This window comes from Mus caroli, unplaced genomic scaffold (assembly GCF_978045245.1).
Source record: "Mus caroli unplaced genomic scaffold, Mus_caroli_1 scaffold_16, whole genome shotgun sequence".
Taxonomy (NCBI): domain Eukaryota; kingdom Metazoa; phylum Chordata; class Mammalia; order Rodentia; family Muridae; genus Mus; species Mus caroli.
The window spans coordinates 64940382-64959862 of NW_028227271.1; the positions used below are offsets into that span (position 1 = coordinate 64940382).

Consider the following 19481-nt stretch of genomic DNA (forward strand, 5'->3'; position numbering starts at 1 on the left):
CATATCCAGAGTGTTTGTACTAGCTTGCAATCTCACCAGCAACGGAGGAGTGTTCCTCTTTCTTCACATCCTCACCAGCATCTGCTGTCACCTGAGTTTTTGATCTTAGCCATTCTGACTGGGGTGAGGTGGAATCTCAGGGCTGTTTTGATTTGCATTTCACTGATGACTAAGGATGCTGAACATTATTTTAGGAGCTTCTCAGCCATTCGGTATTCCTCAATTGAAAATTCTTTGTTTAGCTCTGTACCCCATGTTTTAAATAGGGTTATTTGTTTCTCTGGAGTCTAACTTCTTGAGTTCTTTGTATATGTTGGATATTAGCCATGTATCGGATGTAGGGTTAGTAATGATCTTTTCCCAATCTGTTGGTTGCCTTTTTGTCTATTTGACAGTGTCCTTTGCCTTACAGAAGCTTTGCAATTTTATGAGGTCCCATTTGTCAATTCTTGATCTTATAGCACTAGCCTGAGGACCCAGCAATACCACTCCTGGGCATATACCCAGAAGATGCTCCAACATGTAATAAGGACACATGCTCCACTATGCCCATAGCAGCCTTATTTATAATAGCCAGATGCCGGAAAGAACTCAGATGTCCCTCAACAGAGGAATGGAACAGTGGTACATTTACACAATGGAGTACTACGCAGCTATTAAAAACAATGTATTTATGGAATTCTTAGGCAAATGGATAGATCTGGAGGATATCATCCTGAGTGAGGTAACCCAATCACAAAAGAACACACATGATATGCACTCACTGATAAATGGATATTAGCTCAGTGGCGCAGAATACCCAAAATACAATTCACAGACCACATAAAACTCAAGAAAAAGGAAGACCAAAGTGTGGATACTTTGATCCTTCTTAGAAGGGGGAACAACATATCCATGGAAGGAGTTACAGAGACAAAGTGTGGAGCAGAGACTGAATGAATGACCATCCTGAAACTGCCCCACCTGGGAATCCATCCCATATACAGTCACCAAACCCAGACACTACTGTGGATGCCAACAAGAGCTTGCTGACAGGAGAATGATATAGCTGTGTCCTGAGAGTATCTGCCAGTGCCTGACAAATACAGAAGTGGATACTTACAGCCATACATTGGACTGAGCACAGGGTCCCCAGTAAAGGAGTTAGAGAAAGGACCCAAGGAGTTGAAGGGGTTTGCAGCCTCATAGGAGGAGCAACAATATGAACTAACCAGTACCCCCAGAACTTCCAGGGACTAAACCACCACCAACCAAAGAGTATACTTGGTGGGACTCATGGCTCCAGCTGCATATGTAGCAGAGGATGGCCTAGTCGGTCATTAATGGGAGTAGAGGCCCTTGGTCCTTTGAAGGCTCTATGCCCCAGTATAGGGGAATGCCAGGTCCAAGAAGTAGGAATGTGTGGGTTGGTGAGCAGAGGGAGGGGGAAGGAAATAGAGGGAGGGAAAACCAGGAAAGGGGATGACATTTGAAATGTAAATAAAGAAAACAGCTAATAAAATATATAAATAAATAAGATAACTAAGTAAAAAAGAAAGCACAATTAACTGCACAGAGAAAATGAACAGTGGCATCTCCCAGGGCATTCCTTTTCAATATAGACATTCCTGGTCTCTACTTTAAATATATAGAATTACAATGTTAGAGGTGGTATTCAAGTAGTTATATTTCATTTTAAGTTCTTAGATAAGTCTTATATATACAAGCATTAAGTAGTGTTACAATAAGAGTCTCATATTACTCTGGACAAGCTGTGTTTTCATTGAAAAAGAAAAACCTAAAGAAAACACAAGCCATTTATGCAACTAAATACAAGGGAGGAGTCCATTGTGAGATGAGTTAGCACAGAAAAACAGTCCCAGAAAACAAGCAAACAAAAAGGTGAATGTAATAAATCAAGCATTATCATATTAACTAATGACACACAGATTTGAAAACATCTTCCAGCTGATAGAAACATATTTAACGTGTCATGTGCTTGTGGCTAACCATGGAACCAGTTACCTCTTAGTTCCTGATTATAACTTCAGCATGACAAATGATGTCTGCTGTCTAGTGTGGATGGGAAAGAGTGGGAATCACTGACAAGGTGCCCAGTGGGGAGGTGGCCAGGACAGAGCAAAGGTGGGAACACACACTTTACAGTCCCAAGAACAATTATTTTCACACGAAATATTGTTGCTAGTCCTTTTCGTGGTCTCTCCTCCTCCTCCTCCTTCTTTTTAAAAAACTTTTAAAAAGGGTCCGGCTCTGTAGCACAGACTAAAGTAAATTGTATTCCAGTTGAGTCTTACACTCTGGTAACAGTGTTGACTCAGCCTCTCAAATGCTGGGATTGCAGGTGTGAGTCACTGTTCCTGCTTAATGCTTCCCCACTAAAGTGGTTTAAGATTGTTTTCACATTTTAATTATAATGTAAAATATGATGCAAACTTAGTATTCCATCTGCAGTGCCTTTGATTAAGTATGTAATTAACAATTAATCTCATGCCTCACTAATTAATAGTATAAATCTCTTTTATACAAATAAGTAATCATGAAAGCTTGAATCTATACTGATCTTTTCTTCTAAAACACTCTCTACTGGGAGAGTAATCTTCATTAAAAAGAAATAGTATATTTGTGTAGCATTTATAGATATACTACTAATAAAAACTTATGAAAATTTTCCTAATTTTTAATCTTTGTCTTGTGTCCCCAGAATAAGTAAATGGAAGAATGGATACCATTTAGTTTGGACACCAAGCTAATGATGTGGTTGGGTTTGAAAAAGTATCCTTTTTATTGTTTGATTTTTGATGTCCATCATAGATGGTTTAAGTTCACTTCTTTGAGCACTGAGTTCCCTTTCCTATAGCTCGGTGCTTTCTGTCAGGTTTATCAGTGAGGCTTTTACCAAGAAACCACTTACCCTCCAGTGTAGAAATGTTTAATTTCATTTCTGTCCTAGATATCAGTTCAGAACCTGATAAATTCTAAATAAATACTGGTTGAATGAATCATTTCTCTTTATCTCTCAATACTTTATCTCATCCAAGTTTCTCTGTTTCCATATTACATACACAAATGTAATATACTTGTACCTTTTACAGTATACGATGTGTAATCATTAAGGCGATGGGAAAGTCTACTAGATCTACACACATTTGTGTATATATACACCTGAGTATGAGTACAGTCGTTTATTAATCACATTACAAAAACCTAACATTTAAGGAATCATTTAAAACACATTTTTGCTCTCCATTTTTCTCTTAAACATTTAGCAAATTTACTACAAATGAGCAGAATAGTCTTACATTGAAATATATATCCTGCAACAAGGTATACTCGTTGCAAAGTAGGTAGCAACCACAGTAGCACTTTTGTTTATTGAAGTCACTGTGGTGTGGACTAGAACTGCTCTAAATACTCAATAGTGACACTCCTTTTTTTTTTAATCAAAATTCAAGAACTCTATGAACTTCTTGCAATCTTAAGAAATATAAGTTGCCTAGAGAAATCAACCTGACCCTCTAAAATTTACAGGTCCCCACGCACTCCAGAGTAAGTTGAGTACAGACAGTGCCTTGGTGTACTGGCTGGCTTTGTGCCAACTTGACACAAGCTGGAGTTATCACAGAGAAAGGAGCTTCAGTTGGGGAAATGCCTCCATGAGATCCAGCTGTGGGGCATTTTCTCAATTAGAGATCAAGCTGGGAGGGCCCCTTGTGGGTGGTGCCATCCCTGGGCTGGTGGTCCTGGGTTCTATAAGAAAGCAGCCTGAGCAAGCCAGGGGAAGCAAGCCAGTAAAGAACATCCCTCCATGGCCTCTGCATCAGCTCCTGCTTCCTGACCTGCTTGAGTTCCAGTCCTGACTTCCTTGGTGATGAACAGCAGTATGGAAGTGTAAGCCGAATAAACCCTTTCCTCCCCAACTGCTTCTTGGTCATCATGTTTGTGCAGGAATAGAAACCCTGACTAAGATACTTGGTAATCATCTTGCTAGGAATATACTCATCTCCTTGCCCTCATAAAATAAAACATTCTTTTATCCAGGAGAAACTGGTGACAGCAGCCTTGTAAAGTAAAGAGTTTAAGTCATAAGCTTCTGTGTCCCTGCCTACCAAGTAAGGTGGCCAGTCAGAAGCTCTGGCTTGAGGTAAAGTGCGTGGCTCATGGCGTCTCTGCACAGTACATTGAAAACACACAAGACTCAAATTTTTCTATGCACTTGGAAGAAATTAGACTGTCTCTTTCAGAAAGATTTTTCTCTAAGAATTAGTCATGAAATACATTTTTCACAAATCAGGATATGGTTGTTTTAATTATATAGCTCAATGTAATTTTCTAATTAGATATAAAACAACAACAGACTTGAAGTTACTGGTTTAGAGTCAAATCACAAAATGTGCCTTACTAAAGATACATGTTTATGTTTACTGAATGCTATAAAGACCTAATAGATCATGGATACAGCTAAAAGACAGAAGAAAAGACACAATTGAATTGTATGCTAAAACTACTACCTCAATTGTCTTCTCTTTTATTTTGGGAAAAGCTCAATATGCAATTGGGTTTGAGGTAACTTAAAATTAACATAAATATAGGTTGTGCTCCTCTCATAAAATTTGTGTAATATAAAGATCAAATTCTGCTAGAAAACTCAACTTCTTCAAAATGACATTATTGGTAACTTTCATTCTCACACAGATGTAATTAAAGCAAGCTCTTCATCATGAGAAAAGGGAGTCTGGCTGCACACGCTGATTCCCCCATGTACTGTAGAAAGACTAGGCGGCTTCCATTCCCCTGGGGTATCCTGTATTCTTCTGCTTTACTGTTTGTGTTTTCTCCCTGTGCCACGCCCCTGTTCTGGCTGTGTTTTCTAACTAGATACATCTTAAGAAGAGCATTATCTAACGTGTTTATCTTCCAAAAGACCTGGGTATCTAGCATTTCTTTTCAGAGAATCATGGATCAGGCAGGGTAGTGCACGCTTGGAGTTTGACAATTTCAGAGGCTGAGGCAGAGGGATTATGACTTTGAGACTTGCTTCGATGGCTAACTATAGCAAATTCAGGTCTCGCATGGGTTAAGAGTGAAATGCTGTTTCATACAACAAGACTAATAAGAACAACAAATACCAGAATATGAAGAACACTGCCTCTGCTTTCTAACTCTTCTCAGGCTTCAGACTACAGTAGAATATCCCAGAAAACTAGCAAGTTTCAAAGGAGACAGAGACTTATTAAACCTTATCCAAGTTTTACTCCTTTTTTCTGCTACACAATTATTTTTTTTAATTATGTTAAAACATTTAGGCCTTTCAGGATCTCATTTTAAGGGTGTTAACCTTCTTTTCCCTGAATAGTCTCCACTAAAGATAAAAGGATTTGCAAAATTCCCTTTTACACATCTGTAGAGGGAAGTTGGGGAAAGTACACTGTGAATTCATGCTAAGAACATAAACTAAAGTCAAACTCAAATTTGATTGTCTACTCAGAAAAAGATGGTAAACAAAATCAGACTCCCGGATCCGGTGGATATGTATCAATGATGAGGCAAGGTAAACTCTCTGATGATAATTTCCAGTGTATTAATCAGTTATGTCAGAAGTAACACAGAGGACTCTGGATGTGAAAGAATACTTAAGGAAAGGCAGCAGGCACACAGTCAGTGGCTTTACCTGTCGTCGTCTTGGGAGAGACTCCTTTGCAAGTCCTCTTTGCTGTTCTGTTCTCTTTCCTTCCCTTCCTCGGGAGCAGCTTGTGCTTTGTCCTCATCTCCTGATTCTCTGTTTCTCTCCTTATGGCATGTTTCTGTCATCTCCTTCCCTGTCCCACCCTCACTAATCCCTTCCTCCTTTGCCTCTTGCTCCTTCTGAACTGGCTCTTCTTGCTTAAGCCCTCCTTCCCCTCCCTCTTCTCCTCCCTTTGGCCTTCGAATGAAACACAAATGGAAAGCATGCAAAGAAACACAAAAGAAAAAATGTCAAGAACAATGTATGTGAAATGAGACAGAGACAATGAAGACAATCAGAACTGAGGGGAGACTTAGATCAATTTAGTGTTGAATGCCCTTCCACTGCATATCAGAGATGCACTGGTCAGCAATATCTGGTATGCTAGTCTTAAAATTATATCTTCCATTACAAGATGACATGGGACGCAGGCAGGGCCTGCCGTTTCTCCAACAGAGTTCCACTATGTATGAATCAATAGTCAAGTGGAAACTAAGAGACTAGCATATACAAAATTTTCTTGAGACAGTTCTTCCATGTACTTATAATACTATCAAGAGGGTAGGAAAGCCTCCTATTAAAAAGCAATGATTTTTCTCTTGAATTAATAGAATCTATTCAACCAGGAAAAATATTTTTCCAAGACAACTGTGCTTCTTATTCATCAGAATGCTAAATTCACATCTTCAGTTAACTGTCATTTTAGTTTAATAAAAAAAAATCTAACAATTGCAGTTTAGTTTTTAAATTACAAGCATAAAGAAATTATTTCAAGTAATTTAAAACATAGAATTGTCATCAGTTCTACAAAAATTGACCAAGATAAAAGAAAATAACATATATAGATTATCTTACTGCTTTTTTAAACAATATATATCAATACTTTAGAAAAATATTCATGTTTATTCACAGCAATAAAACCCTCTGAAGTACACAGAACGGTTACTGCCCAAGTGTTCTTACCTGATTTTCCTGTTTCCTCTCGGCCGCTCTGATTGGACGGACATGTAGCTTGTGCTGCTGAAACGAGAAGCACTACTAGTCCTTGAAACCGCAGATACATCACTTACATCACTGTCGGAGGATTTAGTGGAAACAGTATCTGCCCCTCTATGTGGATCCCATCCTGAGCGATACTGTTGATACAGATTGACAAATACGCAGAAGCCGTCAGTATTAGCACACAGAGCAATAGTTAGCTCGCTCCTATCTCAGCACTTTAACTGTCCATGGTGGGTACTGCAATACTCTACTCAGATGCATACAAAACAAAAGTGGGCGGTAATTATCCTAAAACAGAAATTTATACGAAACCTCTGTGGTTAGTAGTCATCGTAGCATTTTCACCACACCCAGAGGGCCTTTAAAAGTTCCAAAGCAGCAATGGCCTTAGGGAAGAACATTTAGCTAAAATTTGGGAAATAAACATTTGGCTTAACAGGAAGCACAACTCTTAAATTTCTGATTAAAATTTGAAAGAAAAAAAATCTGGTCAAGTTGTCTCTATAGCTGGTCTATAAAGACCCACTCTTGTAGTCCTCAGCTCTCTCTAGTCCACTGCACCTCACAGAAAACCTAGAGATAATGCAAATCTAATTAATGAAAAACTAAGCGTTTTAAGAAAAGCCAAGAGAAAAGAGAAGTTTAATTTCTGAGCAGTTTCTGGAATTTTGATGAATCCTAGAAATATTAGAAAAAAACATTATTATTTACAATAGCTCAATCTTCCTGGAATTGAAATAATTAGATGGTTAAGTGGTACAGCCAGGGTGCAAGGGAATCTTGCGTACTCAAATATTCTGGCAAATTGAAAACCATAAATATTTTATGCTAATGACCTATTCTCACAAAATACATTTAATGTTAAAACTAATGGACATGATTTAATTTTATTACTGACAACAATAACAAAAAAAAATCACTTGCCAAGAGTTGTCAACCTGGGATATTAAAATAAAGGAAAGTAAGAAAAGAAAGAAAGAAAGGCTATGGACCTCGGAGCCTGGAAGTCTGGAGCAAAGGAGAGTCTCACTAGCTGAGCAAATCTGGGCAGATTATTGAATCCTTAATATGCATGGTGTAAAGTGACAGGAATAATCATACCGAACTTGCATAATTGATTTGAAAATTAGAAACAATGTGTTTTGTTACATTATAGTTAGTGTAATGTAAAAAAGAAAAAGCTGGATTTTTTTCCTCTAAAATCACCTAATATGGCTGCTGCTATGTTAAAATTCCTAAGTAAGAGAATATCTGTAATGGATCTTCTTTTATGTTTATTATACATCTTATGCTGAAAAATTCTTACTTAGTCTAGTTTTTCAGAATTTTCTAATCATAGGTCCTGGTAAGTTTTATAAATCTTTTGAAAAATATGTATCTTATGTAAATACTTGCTGTGATTTGAAAACTTGTTACTTGGTGAAAATTCATCAGAAACAGTGGTTCAACATAAATATTTGATAGATACAAAAACATTTGGCCAATACAATTGAAAGGCAAGGAATCATAGCTTACACACTTATCATATCCAAAGTTCTGATCTTTCTGGACCTGGCAATTTCTAGCTATATACATTTTTATTTAAAAACCGACTCTTCAAATAAATGTAAAATAAAAAAATTGTTTCTAAGATGCCATAAAACATTAACATCAAATTCATTAATTTAGAATTAATATAATTAAATTAGATGGCAAATGGCTTTTTTAGTCCACCCCACCTTTTAACATTAAATATTAAAAGATAGTAATTAAATTATTAAAAACCTGCTGTCTCTTTCCCCAGGAGATATCTACATAAAGAGAACAATGATGCTCATCAGCAAGTATAAATACTCTTTACTTGTCATCACTTACTTGGTACAAATTTAGTTCATGAGATTCTTTTTCAAATATATTTACTTAAAAGTACTAGTTTACTTAGGTTACTGTATTATTTCAATATGTAGATTCAAGATTTTCTGTTACATATTCACCTGCACATCTAAATAATATGTGTGAATAATTGCAACAAACTAATTTTATTTAAAGTGCATTGACTTGAAGTTGAGACATATACAGAAAGCTTTAATCTCACTCACATATTTAATACTCAAATTACAAAAATATTTTAATTATCTAATAAATATTGAAGTGTACCTAGGGAGCTTTCTATTTCTCATTTCTATAATTTATAATAAAAGCGAGGTTACTGCTACTATTTATTTTTAGATAGTGCAAAATTAGATAGAAAAGCAGTATAGCATTATATTTTCTATTCGCTTTTGGACATGAGACCATTATATCTGAATTCAAATGAAAAATGAAAACCTTTGAATGTACTTATTTCTGTTTAGTCCCAAGCAACTAAGCCTGTTTACCATAGGGACATATCTGCATCTTCTATCACAACTCGATATGCAACAGGCTGAGAAACTGAAAAGGTAAGGACAAAAAAGATATTTAAAATTACATTAAATGTGTGTGTGTGTGTGTGTGTGTTTTTCATAGTGTCAGAACATTGGTTACTGGGCAACAAGTTCATCAACAGTCGTACCCAGCCATGATTCCTATGAACTACAATAATGATCTACTAGACAAGATATGACCTCTGATGCAAACATGGCATGATTGTTAGGGCAGTAACCAGTTTTCAGATTGGATTTGAGGTTTACTCCACAGGAGGGAGGTCGTGCCCAACATTGTAAACTTTGACGAGAGCTGGTGACTGCAGAGATCATGAGCCTTAGTAGGAAACCTTCTTTTGTTGTTATTTTTTGCTAAAGGAACATATTGTCAAACAGCCTTCTAAATACTCATTTATATCTAGAGACCAGTGCTGCTCTCAGACTTGCAATGGGCAGAAGTTAATGTGGAAACTCATTACTGGTCAAAGTACCAAGAATAAGTGTTAATGAAGTGTAACAGTGCATAACAATACAGTGTACAAAAACATCATTCCAGCAGTGAATTCTGAGCCCTGATTGGACATCTGTATCACCTCTCCAAGACTCATGGAAGAGGGGATGGAAATATAAGAGTCAGAGGAATAGAAGATGTGTAGCAAAAAGATGTTTTCTGGGTATGACACAACTATATCACTAAAGGATTCACTTCAGTTGTGACCCATTTGATACTGGGACCTTGAAAGTCATCATGCATGGAACCATGCATGGAACCATGAAGTTCTACTTATTCATGGGGATTCTTGGCAGTTAGTGGCTGCTGGGGAGACAGGGTGTAATCTTCTACCATAGAGCAACTACTGATAAGTTGTTCATGCTCCAATAAATAAAATTCTGTTTATGCTCATACAAGCCACTCTAGTAAAATTCAGTAGTTCACACACAAAAGAAAGACATGAGAATAAGGGTAGGGGGGTTGCAAAGATGGGTTTCAGTGGGAAAGGGGGACACTGGAGACGTCAATGGAAGAAGAAAATGGCTAAAATTCATTGTGTCCATGTATGAAGCTATCAAAGAACAAAACAATGAAAAAACAATGTCCATTAACAGAAAAACAGGAAGGAGATAGTATAAGTATACTTAGAATAAAACAACCACATATACAATTCAATCTCCCCAATAAAAATTATGACCTGATAGTATAATTCACATTGAGCATGTTTAGTGTATTATTTTTGTCTAGTGTATTTTAATTGAAAGCTTGATAAACAAAAATTATAAACTTTAAAAGTGATATGAAAGCAATTCAATTATTATTATACTCCAAAATGAGCTATACATGTTAATAAGTGAATTGGATTATCTAGGAAATAGTTTGTGTTGTTTTGGCATTATGAATCAAATAAGTTTTTAAGTGCTTGCCAGGCAGCATACAATTGACAGGCTAACAACGAATGCTCATTATTCTATTTAGTGAAGCAAAAACATAAAGTTGTTAATCTTAGCTAGCTGTAGACTGCCTGGATTGGAGATCACTAAAATTTTGGACAAGGTTTCCTCAGAATACTTTATGTTTTCTATGTTACTATCAAGCAGATCATAAAAACGGCAATAAGACTGCAAAAAATTACAGGAAATTATCATTCTTCAGGATGTTCCAGACACTTAGTAGCTTCTAAGAGGCCTGGAAAAGTTAATGTTCTTTCAATATAACTAAAATTAGTGGAAAGTAAATGCCTGCAAAGCTCTATTGAAAAGCTTTAAATCATTAAATATTTAAGATATTGTTGATAAAAATTGAATTTTTAAAAAAAAATTCCATAATCTTCAGTATCCTTATTTGAAGGTTTTGAGCAATTTGAGCTATTTTTTTTCCTATACCATTGCATCAACTTTGGTACTCCAATCATTGTACATGAATTTCTCAGATAAAGAATTATATGAATTTCCTCAAACAATGGTTGGCTTTAATTTAACAAATCTTAGACACTACTAACAAATACTAGATACTGTAATTTGTTGTGCAACGTGCTTTGCTAAGTAACTATTATAAGATGACGGGCAGAAAACATTATCATCATCACTAACAACAAAGTAAGTTCATCTATCAAGTAATTGTTGGAAGAATCTTTACATTTAGGGAGTATGGTGGTTTGAATGGCAATGGCTGCCATTAGCTCATATGTTTGAATACTTGATCTATAGTTGGTGGAACTGTTTGGGAAGGCTAAGGAGGTATATGTAGTCTTGTTGGAGGAGGTGTGTCACTGGGGGTGGGTTTTGAGGTTTCAAAGGCCCAGGCCATTCCCTGATAACTTTCTCTCTCATGCTTGAAAATAAGGAAGGAAACTCTTAGCTACTGCTCCAGCACCATGCCTGTCTGCCTGTGCCTTGTTTTCATCATTATGGTCATGGACTCATCCTCTGAACTATAAGCGCAAATAAACTCTTTCTCCAATAATTGTCAACAATAACTAAGGCAGGAAGGAAAAATCAATGTGTTGACTTAAAGATTAGGGGAAAAATAGGACTAACAACTTTTGGAAGAGGGAGGGAGGTAGAATGTACTGGCAAGACTTCTGATATCAGTTTGGGTACAGTGAGCAGAGACAAAGCCTCTAGTGTAGTCAATTAAGGAATCATGTGAGTAGGGGGAATACTATAATTTTTGCCACTGGGCTTTTATATTATATAATTTTAAAAGAGAATCTGCTGTCTTTTAAAAATTCGATAGTTATAGTTAATCTCTCATAGTGATTAACTTCAACATTTCACCGACATACAAAACCAGCCCTAATTGTCAGGGCAATTTTGTTAGATGTGACTCCTGATAAGGGTAGTGTGTTCTGTATGTGAGAAAGGCAGAGAAAAGCCATAGACATTGGCCTTAAATGTAAATTTAAATTTGCCTTATAAACAATATCCTACTCATGAAAGATTACCAATGCCTACAAGTTCCAAGGAAAGAACTCTGGAGTACAGTAGAGCCCACAGAATATCTGTGTCAGTCTGGAAGGGAGCCAAGGGTCGAAATCTTTTCTTGGAGGCTGACAGACTAAACTGTCTCTTTTGATGGTCTTCAGTCAGTGTAGTAATAAAACTAGTTATGTTTATTAGCTGTACACCTCATAAAAGGCAGTGTTTATATAGTCATGCAAATTGTTTTGCTGACACATTCCAACCATTATGAAGGGGCCTTTGCCATAGCTGGAGCCAGAAGAAGATTGTGTTGGACAAGATGAATTAAGGCCCAGAGGGTGTGGGGCTCCATAAGGTAAATGCAGTCACCCTCTAAGCATTACTCTCAGTAATACTTAAATAAAGTCTCTGCAACAGTTTCCTCATTTGAGTTCATGTCTCTCTCTGCTCGGTGTGTTATCATTTTTCCTTCCCTGCTTTCATCATGTTTACAACTATCTACTTTCATAGATAGCTTTCTGGAGGGAAAAATTATAATTTAAAGACTTTGTTGTTAATTGTGGTATGAAAGTTTCCACCATGGGCTTGGGTATACCTTAGTGGTAGTAAACTTGTTTAAGCATTCATGAAACTCAAGAGTTCAATCCCTACTACCTCAAAACAAAACAAAGTGAAACAAAAACAAACAAAACAATAAAAATTGTGGTTAATTTAATTTATCATGTGAACATTGTATGCAGAGTTGGGGATAAAGATTAGAAATATGGGCTGTTGGCAGGACTTACCAAGAGTCGTAGGATACAAGAGAAAACAAATCTATGCTATAGTGCTCCAAGGAAATCTTTGGAGCATAACCAGCAACAGAAGCATGAGGTAAAAACCACAATCAAAAAGGTATCATGTAGACCAGTACCGACTCAAGAAACTAGCTATAATTACTTGGTCTGAAGAAAAATAATTGAGTAAATTATTTTTCCTGCAAAACTTGTAAAGGATGAACTATTACCAGTTGGTAATTCTGGCTTTCCTAAAGGACTGGTTTTGTGGGAACTCTGCATTCTGTTCAGTCAGCTCATGCATGGTTGCAAAGTATCTTTTACTTATTTCCATTAATTCCCCCAAATTTCTAGAAGTAAGACCTATGCCTGTTTCTAAAAAGAAGTCCCAGGCTTAGAGAACTGAGCATGCTGTAGAGCTCATGTTTTTTAATTAAATAAAGAAATTTACTAACCCAGTCTATCCACACGTATAAAAACTGTTCTACAAACAATGTGACCTGTTTGCAAGTCAATGACTTCTTACTTTTCTTCCTTTCCTTCTCTTCCCGCAACACTTTTGGGATGGTTTCTCAGCATCATTCGTGGTTTCTCCCCTATGTCCTTAGACTGTACCTCCTCAATATTGTTTTTTCCTCAGTTCACTTTCCTTATACTTATTTGATACATTTGTCCAAAGTTTCCATCTAAATCCTCTTCTTTTCATTATACATATTATTCGAGGGATGTTCTAATTCATTATTTATGGGTTAATGGCCATATGATGACTAACAGATCTTTATCTTGTGTCCTGACCACTTGTCTACTTCTGAATCATATTTTACACTAATAGGCTATCTCCCACTTGTGGTTTTTCTGGTATACTCAATATGGCCAAAGGCAAGTTTATTCTCTTTTTCTTCAAAACAGCCCTTTCTGATTCTCACAGTCTTTGCACTAGCTAATAGGCACAAAAATCAATTAAATTTCAAAAAGGTAGAGTGTGGATTCTCCACTTTGATTATTAAGTAATATTGGTTACTCATTAGTGAGACACCAATATCACCTCAATATTTATCCCCTTGGGAATAATGAATAGGTTCTTGGCCTCTTTTTAGTGGTGAGTACTTAATGGCTATTTACTTGTGTCAATTACTGCAGAATGCAATCTAGCATATTTCAAAATTAATTTTGGAAACTAGGCTGTGAGATTAAATGATGTGTTTAATTGCTGATGAGATTTCCTAAAAATCAAGTGTTAACTCATGGTCTTTGTATGGCTGCCTCCAAAGTAGTAAATGTAGATGTAGCATTTCATAGATTATAAGATACACTCAACTTTCAGATAAAAAGTAATAGATGTAAAGAATGTTAATTTATCTCGTTTTCTTATGTAAATGCTAGAATCAATATCAGAACCCTAAATTACCTTCCAGCATTCCTCCTACCACTAATTCTGAATGAAAATCAATAACTATATTCTTTTCCTTTTAAATCTTATATGATATATCTATTCCCTCCTGGAGATCTCATCTTATCTTTATATTGATACAAAATGCTAAAAAAAAGTCATTACTTTAAAAAACTTTTTAAAAATATGCTTTTAGATTATTTTAGCTTGATAAAGGCCTCATCCAGCATCTCACAGGAGCAGTTGCAGAAACCCACAACCAAACACTAGGCAGAGCCAAGGGAAGCCCTCAGAAGGGGAGATTACAGGAACAAGTGGGCCAAAGATGGGAGAACACAGCCCACAGAATCATAGGGGTTCATAGGGCTCACATAGACTGAAGTGACAATCAAGGACCCTACATGAGTGTGAGCAGTGGTGTGTTCTTGTGTTACTCCTAACAGTGGGAGTGAGGTCTGTCTTTGACTCGTCTGCTCTTGGGGCCCCTTTCTTCCTCCTGGATTACCTCACCCAGCCTTGATATGATGGTTTGTGCCTAGTCTTACTGTAAGTCCTTATGCCATGTTTGGTTGATAGCACTCAGAGGCCTGAAGGAAAATGGAAGTGCAGGGTATCTGGGATAGAGGAGAGGTGGGAGGGGAGGACTGGGAAGACTGGAGGGAGGGTCAACTATAGTCAGGATGTAATCTATGAAAGAAGAATCCAAGAAAAAATTAGCTTAACTTGCCTTCAATATCCACATTCATGTTCATCCATAAAAATAAAAATTTCCATTCTCAAAAGTACATATTTTTCATAGGAAAGATAAGAAATAGGAGCTAAATGGTCTTTAGAACTAAACACAGTAACCAGCGGGTGCTCGGTGCATGCCTAGCTCAAAGGGCACATATGTTCGCATGCATGATCTCTGACAAACTTCCTGTGTCTATTCCTTACTTTGTAATTGCTTGACAGTTTCATGTATCTCTACAACAAGTGTTAGTCACTGCCGCCCCTATGCCTGTTGTTCATCCTGCCACTTTCGTTCTTACCCAGCAGTCCCCACCCCCACCTTCATTCCTCTTTTGTGTGTGACCCAGTGAGTCTATTGAGTTTCTTGTCTAATAGTGGGTGAGAGGTTATTCAATAGAGCAGGGCATCTTACCATTGTCCATGTCACTGAAGAGGATGACATCCCTCCTCTTCCAGCCTTTAACTACTAATCATGACTCAGAAAGGAGTAGGTTTCATAAGCACCTCGTCCATCCATGAAAACGTTAAGAAAACCATTCTTGTGGGTTGAGATTTGGTCTGTTGCTGTGTATTGTAATGCTAAATGCCAGCCCCCAAGACCTAGTTGCCCCAGAGACAACAGAGTCCTCACATAGACCCAAGTGATGGTATGTGACCTTGCTGCAAAGTTATTGCTGATTGGTAAATACAGATGCCAACTGCCAATAGCTCACAAAAGAGACATAGGTGGAGTTTAGGATTGCTGGTCTTGAGGTCTGAGGAGGAGAACCAGGAAAGCGGGAGGAAGATAAAGTCACCATGGGCTAGGAGTCAAGAAACTTGGCTTCAAGAACTGGCCAATTGGAGTAAAGAACAACCCAGGTGAAACATAGTAAACTCTGGGTTATTGATAGGAAATAGCATAGAAGATAGGTGTCTTCCCAGCTTTAGTGCTGATTAAGGGTTATTGTAAATATAAAGGTTGTATGTGTCTTTTATCTGGGAACTAAAGGGTCAAAGGTGGGTAGAAGCCCCAGACTGGAATTAAAACTCTCTACACACAGGTGCACTGATATTTCATGTCTGCAGTATGTGTGCATCAACACTTGATCTTACTATCCTACATGGAGTAATACTGTCCTATTTCACTGCATTTCTTCTTTACTTTTCATGTAACTACTGATGCATTAAGCAAGACTCCTTTCTTTTCCATGGTCCACATCAGTTGTTAGCAAACATCAATTCTGATGGATTGGAAAAAATAAATGTGGAAGCATAAACTGTTACTCTTATTTTCTTCTGGAGGTAAAATAAAACCATTTCTGCCTGTGTTCTTAGGCAACACAGGAACAAACTGTGCTTTTAATAACTGAAGCTATTGCCCACAGGTTGACCCTTTTAGCTGTAGGTAGCTAGATATAATTTTATTTAAAATCCTTTCTTTTGTTAGCTTTTAGGAACATTATATTTACTAAAAAATAAGAAATCGCAATTTAGATGGCATTTTATATTGTGCTACAAAAATGTAAGCTGCCGTTTCAGTAATTTCAAAGAACTTATTCATAACAAAGTATTTTTTAAAAACACCCTCCCTCTAATTGTGACTATATGGATGGAGGTAGAAATCAATAACTAAGATAAAACAAGTCTTTGCTTTTATGTCAGCATCAAACTCAGACTGAGAGAATCATACATGAATGTGATTTTAGAGCTAAGAAAAACTAAAGTGAACTTTTAGGAAGAAATTCAGAATGTCTTTTAAGTATTTGAGAGAACAGCTTAAAAAAACAGGAAGAAAGAGAAAGAAAAAAGTAACAAAATCAACTAAAGTGTTCAAAACAATACAGCGTCAGTTACTGGCTTTCAGACCATTGCCCACATTGTAATAAAACATACCTTTCATAATGTATGCAAGTGTTAATCTGTTTTATATATAGTGTGTGTGTATGTAAACCTGTACACATTACCTTCCTGGTACATGTAGGTGCCTTAAAGGGTCCTTGGACTTCCTAGAACTGGAGCTGTTGTAAATCACTAATGGATGCTGGGAAACAAACTCAGGTCTTCAAACACATGCTCCTGGCTCTGAGCCATCTCTCCAGCCCCTCAAATGTTAATTTCAATGATCATTAGCGAATTTGTAGAGATCTGCTGTGTTTTGAATTGAATTGCTTCCAAATCTACATGTTTAAGTCAGTGTCTCAGAATATGACTGCATTAAGAGCCAGGGACTTTAAGGAGGTGACTAAGATATAATAAGGTCATTTACCTGAGCCCTACTCCAGGGGGACTGATATCTTATATAAACAAGCAAACAGGACAGGGTACAAAGAAAGAGAACTCACAGAAAGGCAACACTGCATTTAAAGGAGGGGCCTCAGAAGAAACCAATACTGTGAGAGCCTTCATTTTGCATCTAGCAACTCCTACCTGAAGAAATACACATCTCTTCAATCTATAGTGTTCAGTTAATAAGTTTATACAACATGTAAAAAAGGGGGAAATTAAAGCTAATTTTCAGAAAAATATCAAAGATTATTACATATTAAAATAAAAATATCTTACATTTCATTAAGATTATTTTCTATGGATCTCTTCTATGTATTTTCATGAAGTGAAGTTATGGCCAGTGGTTGCTTCCATCAGCATCAAAGACAGAGATTCCCTCGCTCGGCTTTATGTTTATGTGGGTCCAGCACATAGATAATAAAACTGAAGGATATTCAGCTCACTTCAGAATATGAGAGAAAGATAATAACTTGACTGGAAAAATATAAGAACATTCAAATATGTTCTTAGTTTTCTTAAAAAAACCATAACTTTTTTATCTTTATAATTTCTTATTTTTATGATTGCCTTAAAGATAATTTCATCTATCTTTCCTGACTTTTGAAGGCCACAAATAAAACCAGAACTCTGGGGGGGTTAATGGAATAGTAATTTTCCTTTATCATCATCATTATCACCATCACCACCATGAAGACCACTGTAAGTGTCATATTGTGGTTAGCTGATAATGATCATCATAGTTACATTTTAACCATTTCTATGCACACACAGACTTAATTATGAAACTATTCTGTGCAGAGTAAGAAATTGAGCACAATGAGTGGCTCACTCAAGGCTGTACAGAGCGGTAGAGGGGAGACTATGTAGTTTCAATTCTTGAGTTCCATTTAACACTCCCCAGTAACTGAAATTTTTAGTCTGATAGATATTGAGGATAAATGGGAACTCTCCCTTCATAGAGATTATTTTTTAAAAATAACTAAGAAATGAAAAAGATAAGACAAAAAGATTTTCAAAATAAAATTTAATCCTTTCTATTTTCAATATAGCATCATCTTTTAAGCCATTTTTCAATCCTGCCTGCTTGGCAGCATCCATGGTTCAGCACACATGCCAGCTTGGCAGCAAGAACCCTTCCCACTGGGGCAACTCGACTTCTCTATCTCCCTACAGTGCCAAAGCAGTTCTACTGGTTTCTGGAAATTTGTTGGGATTTTGTTATAGAATATGTTCAATGCAGAGTTTTATAGGAATGAATATAATAACAGAAAAACAAAACTTACACAGGCAAATATAAGTTTTCAGAAAAGGTGTGCTACAATGAAGAAACAGAGATGTGGCCTTTTGCTGGGTTTCAGGCTGAACTAAGCCCAATACAAACTGTAAAAATGTGAATCCCACTTCAGCTATGAAACCATAGACGATTTATTGAAAGTCGAAGAAATTCACTGCTTCCTATGGGACATCACAGTGCGATCCTGAGGGCCTGAAAGGCAGAGGTACCCCTGAGGGTGCTATGATGCCCGTTTCCAAAAATAAAAGACTGTCTCAGGATCTTGAGAACTGATGTTTCAAAGATTTCTCTTTAGCAGAAATAAAGCTTGGTCAGGCTCTCTGGACTGCTGGATGTATAATGCTAGCAACTCAAACATTCTGCTGAAGAAACAAATTATCCCGCATCAGTGGGAGGGGAGGCCCTTGGCCCTGTGGAAGCTTGAGCTCCAGCATAGGGAAATGCTAGGGTGGATGGGAGAGCACCCTCATAGAAGCAGGAAGGAGGGGGATGGGATAGGGGGTTTAGAGAGGGGAAACCAGGAAGGAGGATAACATTTGAAATGTAAATAAATAACATATCCAATAAAAAAGAAACAATTGTCCCCACCGTTTTATTGCAGTCACTGTTCTAAAACTCATACATAAATGTATTATCCTATTTCTAAATCATATTTGAAATTCATGCATTTTATACATTGTAATAATTTATATAAGACTATTTAATCTGTATTTTAAATTTTGCCTTATATATAAATTTAATCTATCAATTTTCAGACTTTTTATTGTTCATAGCGGCCTTATTTGTGATAGCCAGAAGCTGGAAACAACCTAGATGTCCCACGAAAGAAGAATGGATACAGAAAATGTGGTTCATTTACACAATGGAATACTACTCAGCTCTTAAGAATGAGGACATCCTGAGTTTTGCAGGCAAATGAATAGAACTAGAAAATATCATCCTGAGTGAGGTAACTCAGATTCAAAAGGGCATGCATGGTATGTACTCACTAATAAGT

The 19481-nt window shown here is 36.8% G+C and overlaps 1 protein-coding gene across 49 annotated transcripts in view; it reads right to left on the bottom strand.

Annotated features, from left to right (window-relative positions):
• The window catches only part of Rims2 (regulating synaptic membrane exocytosis 2), a 522550-nt gene that overhangs the window by 98413 nt on the left and 404656 nt on the right, over window positions 1–19481 (bottom strand). For 35 of the 49 annotated variants that reach the window (XM_085831856.1, XM_085831876.1, XM_085831861.1 and 32 more), the window contains one exon: window positions 6686–6858. The exons of the other annotated variants lie outside the window; for them this stretch is intronic. In XM_085831856.1, the coding sequence (XP_085687982.1) occupies window positions 6686–6858 (173 nt within the window). The remainder of the gene's footprint in view (window positions 1–6685; window positions 6859–19481) is intronic. 49 annotated transcript variants of the gene reach the window in all.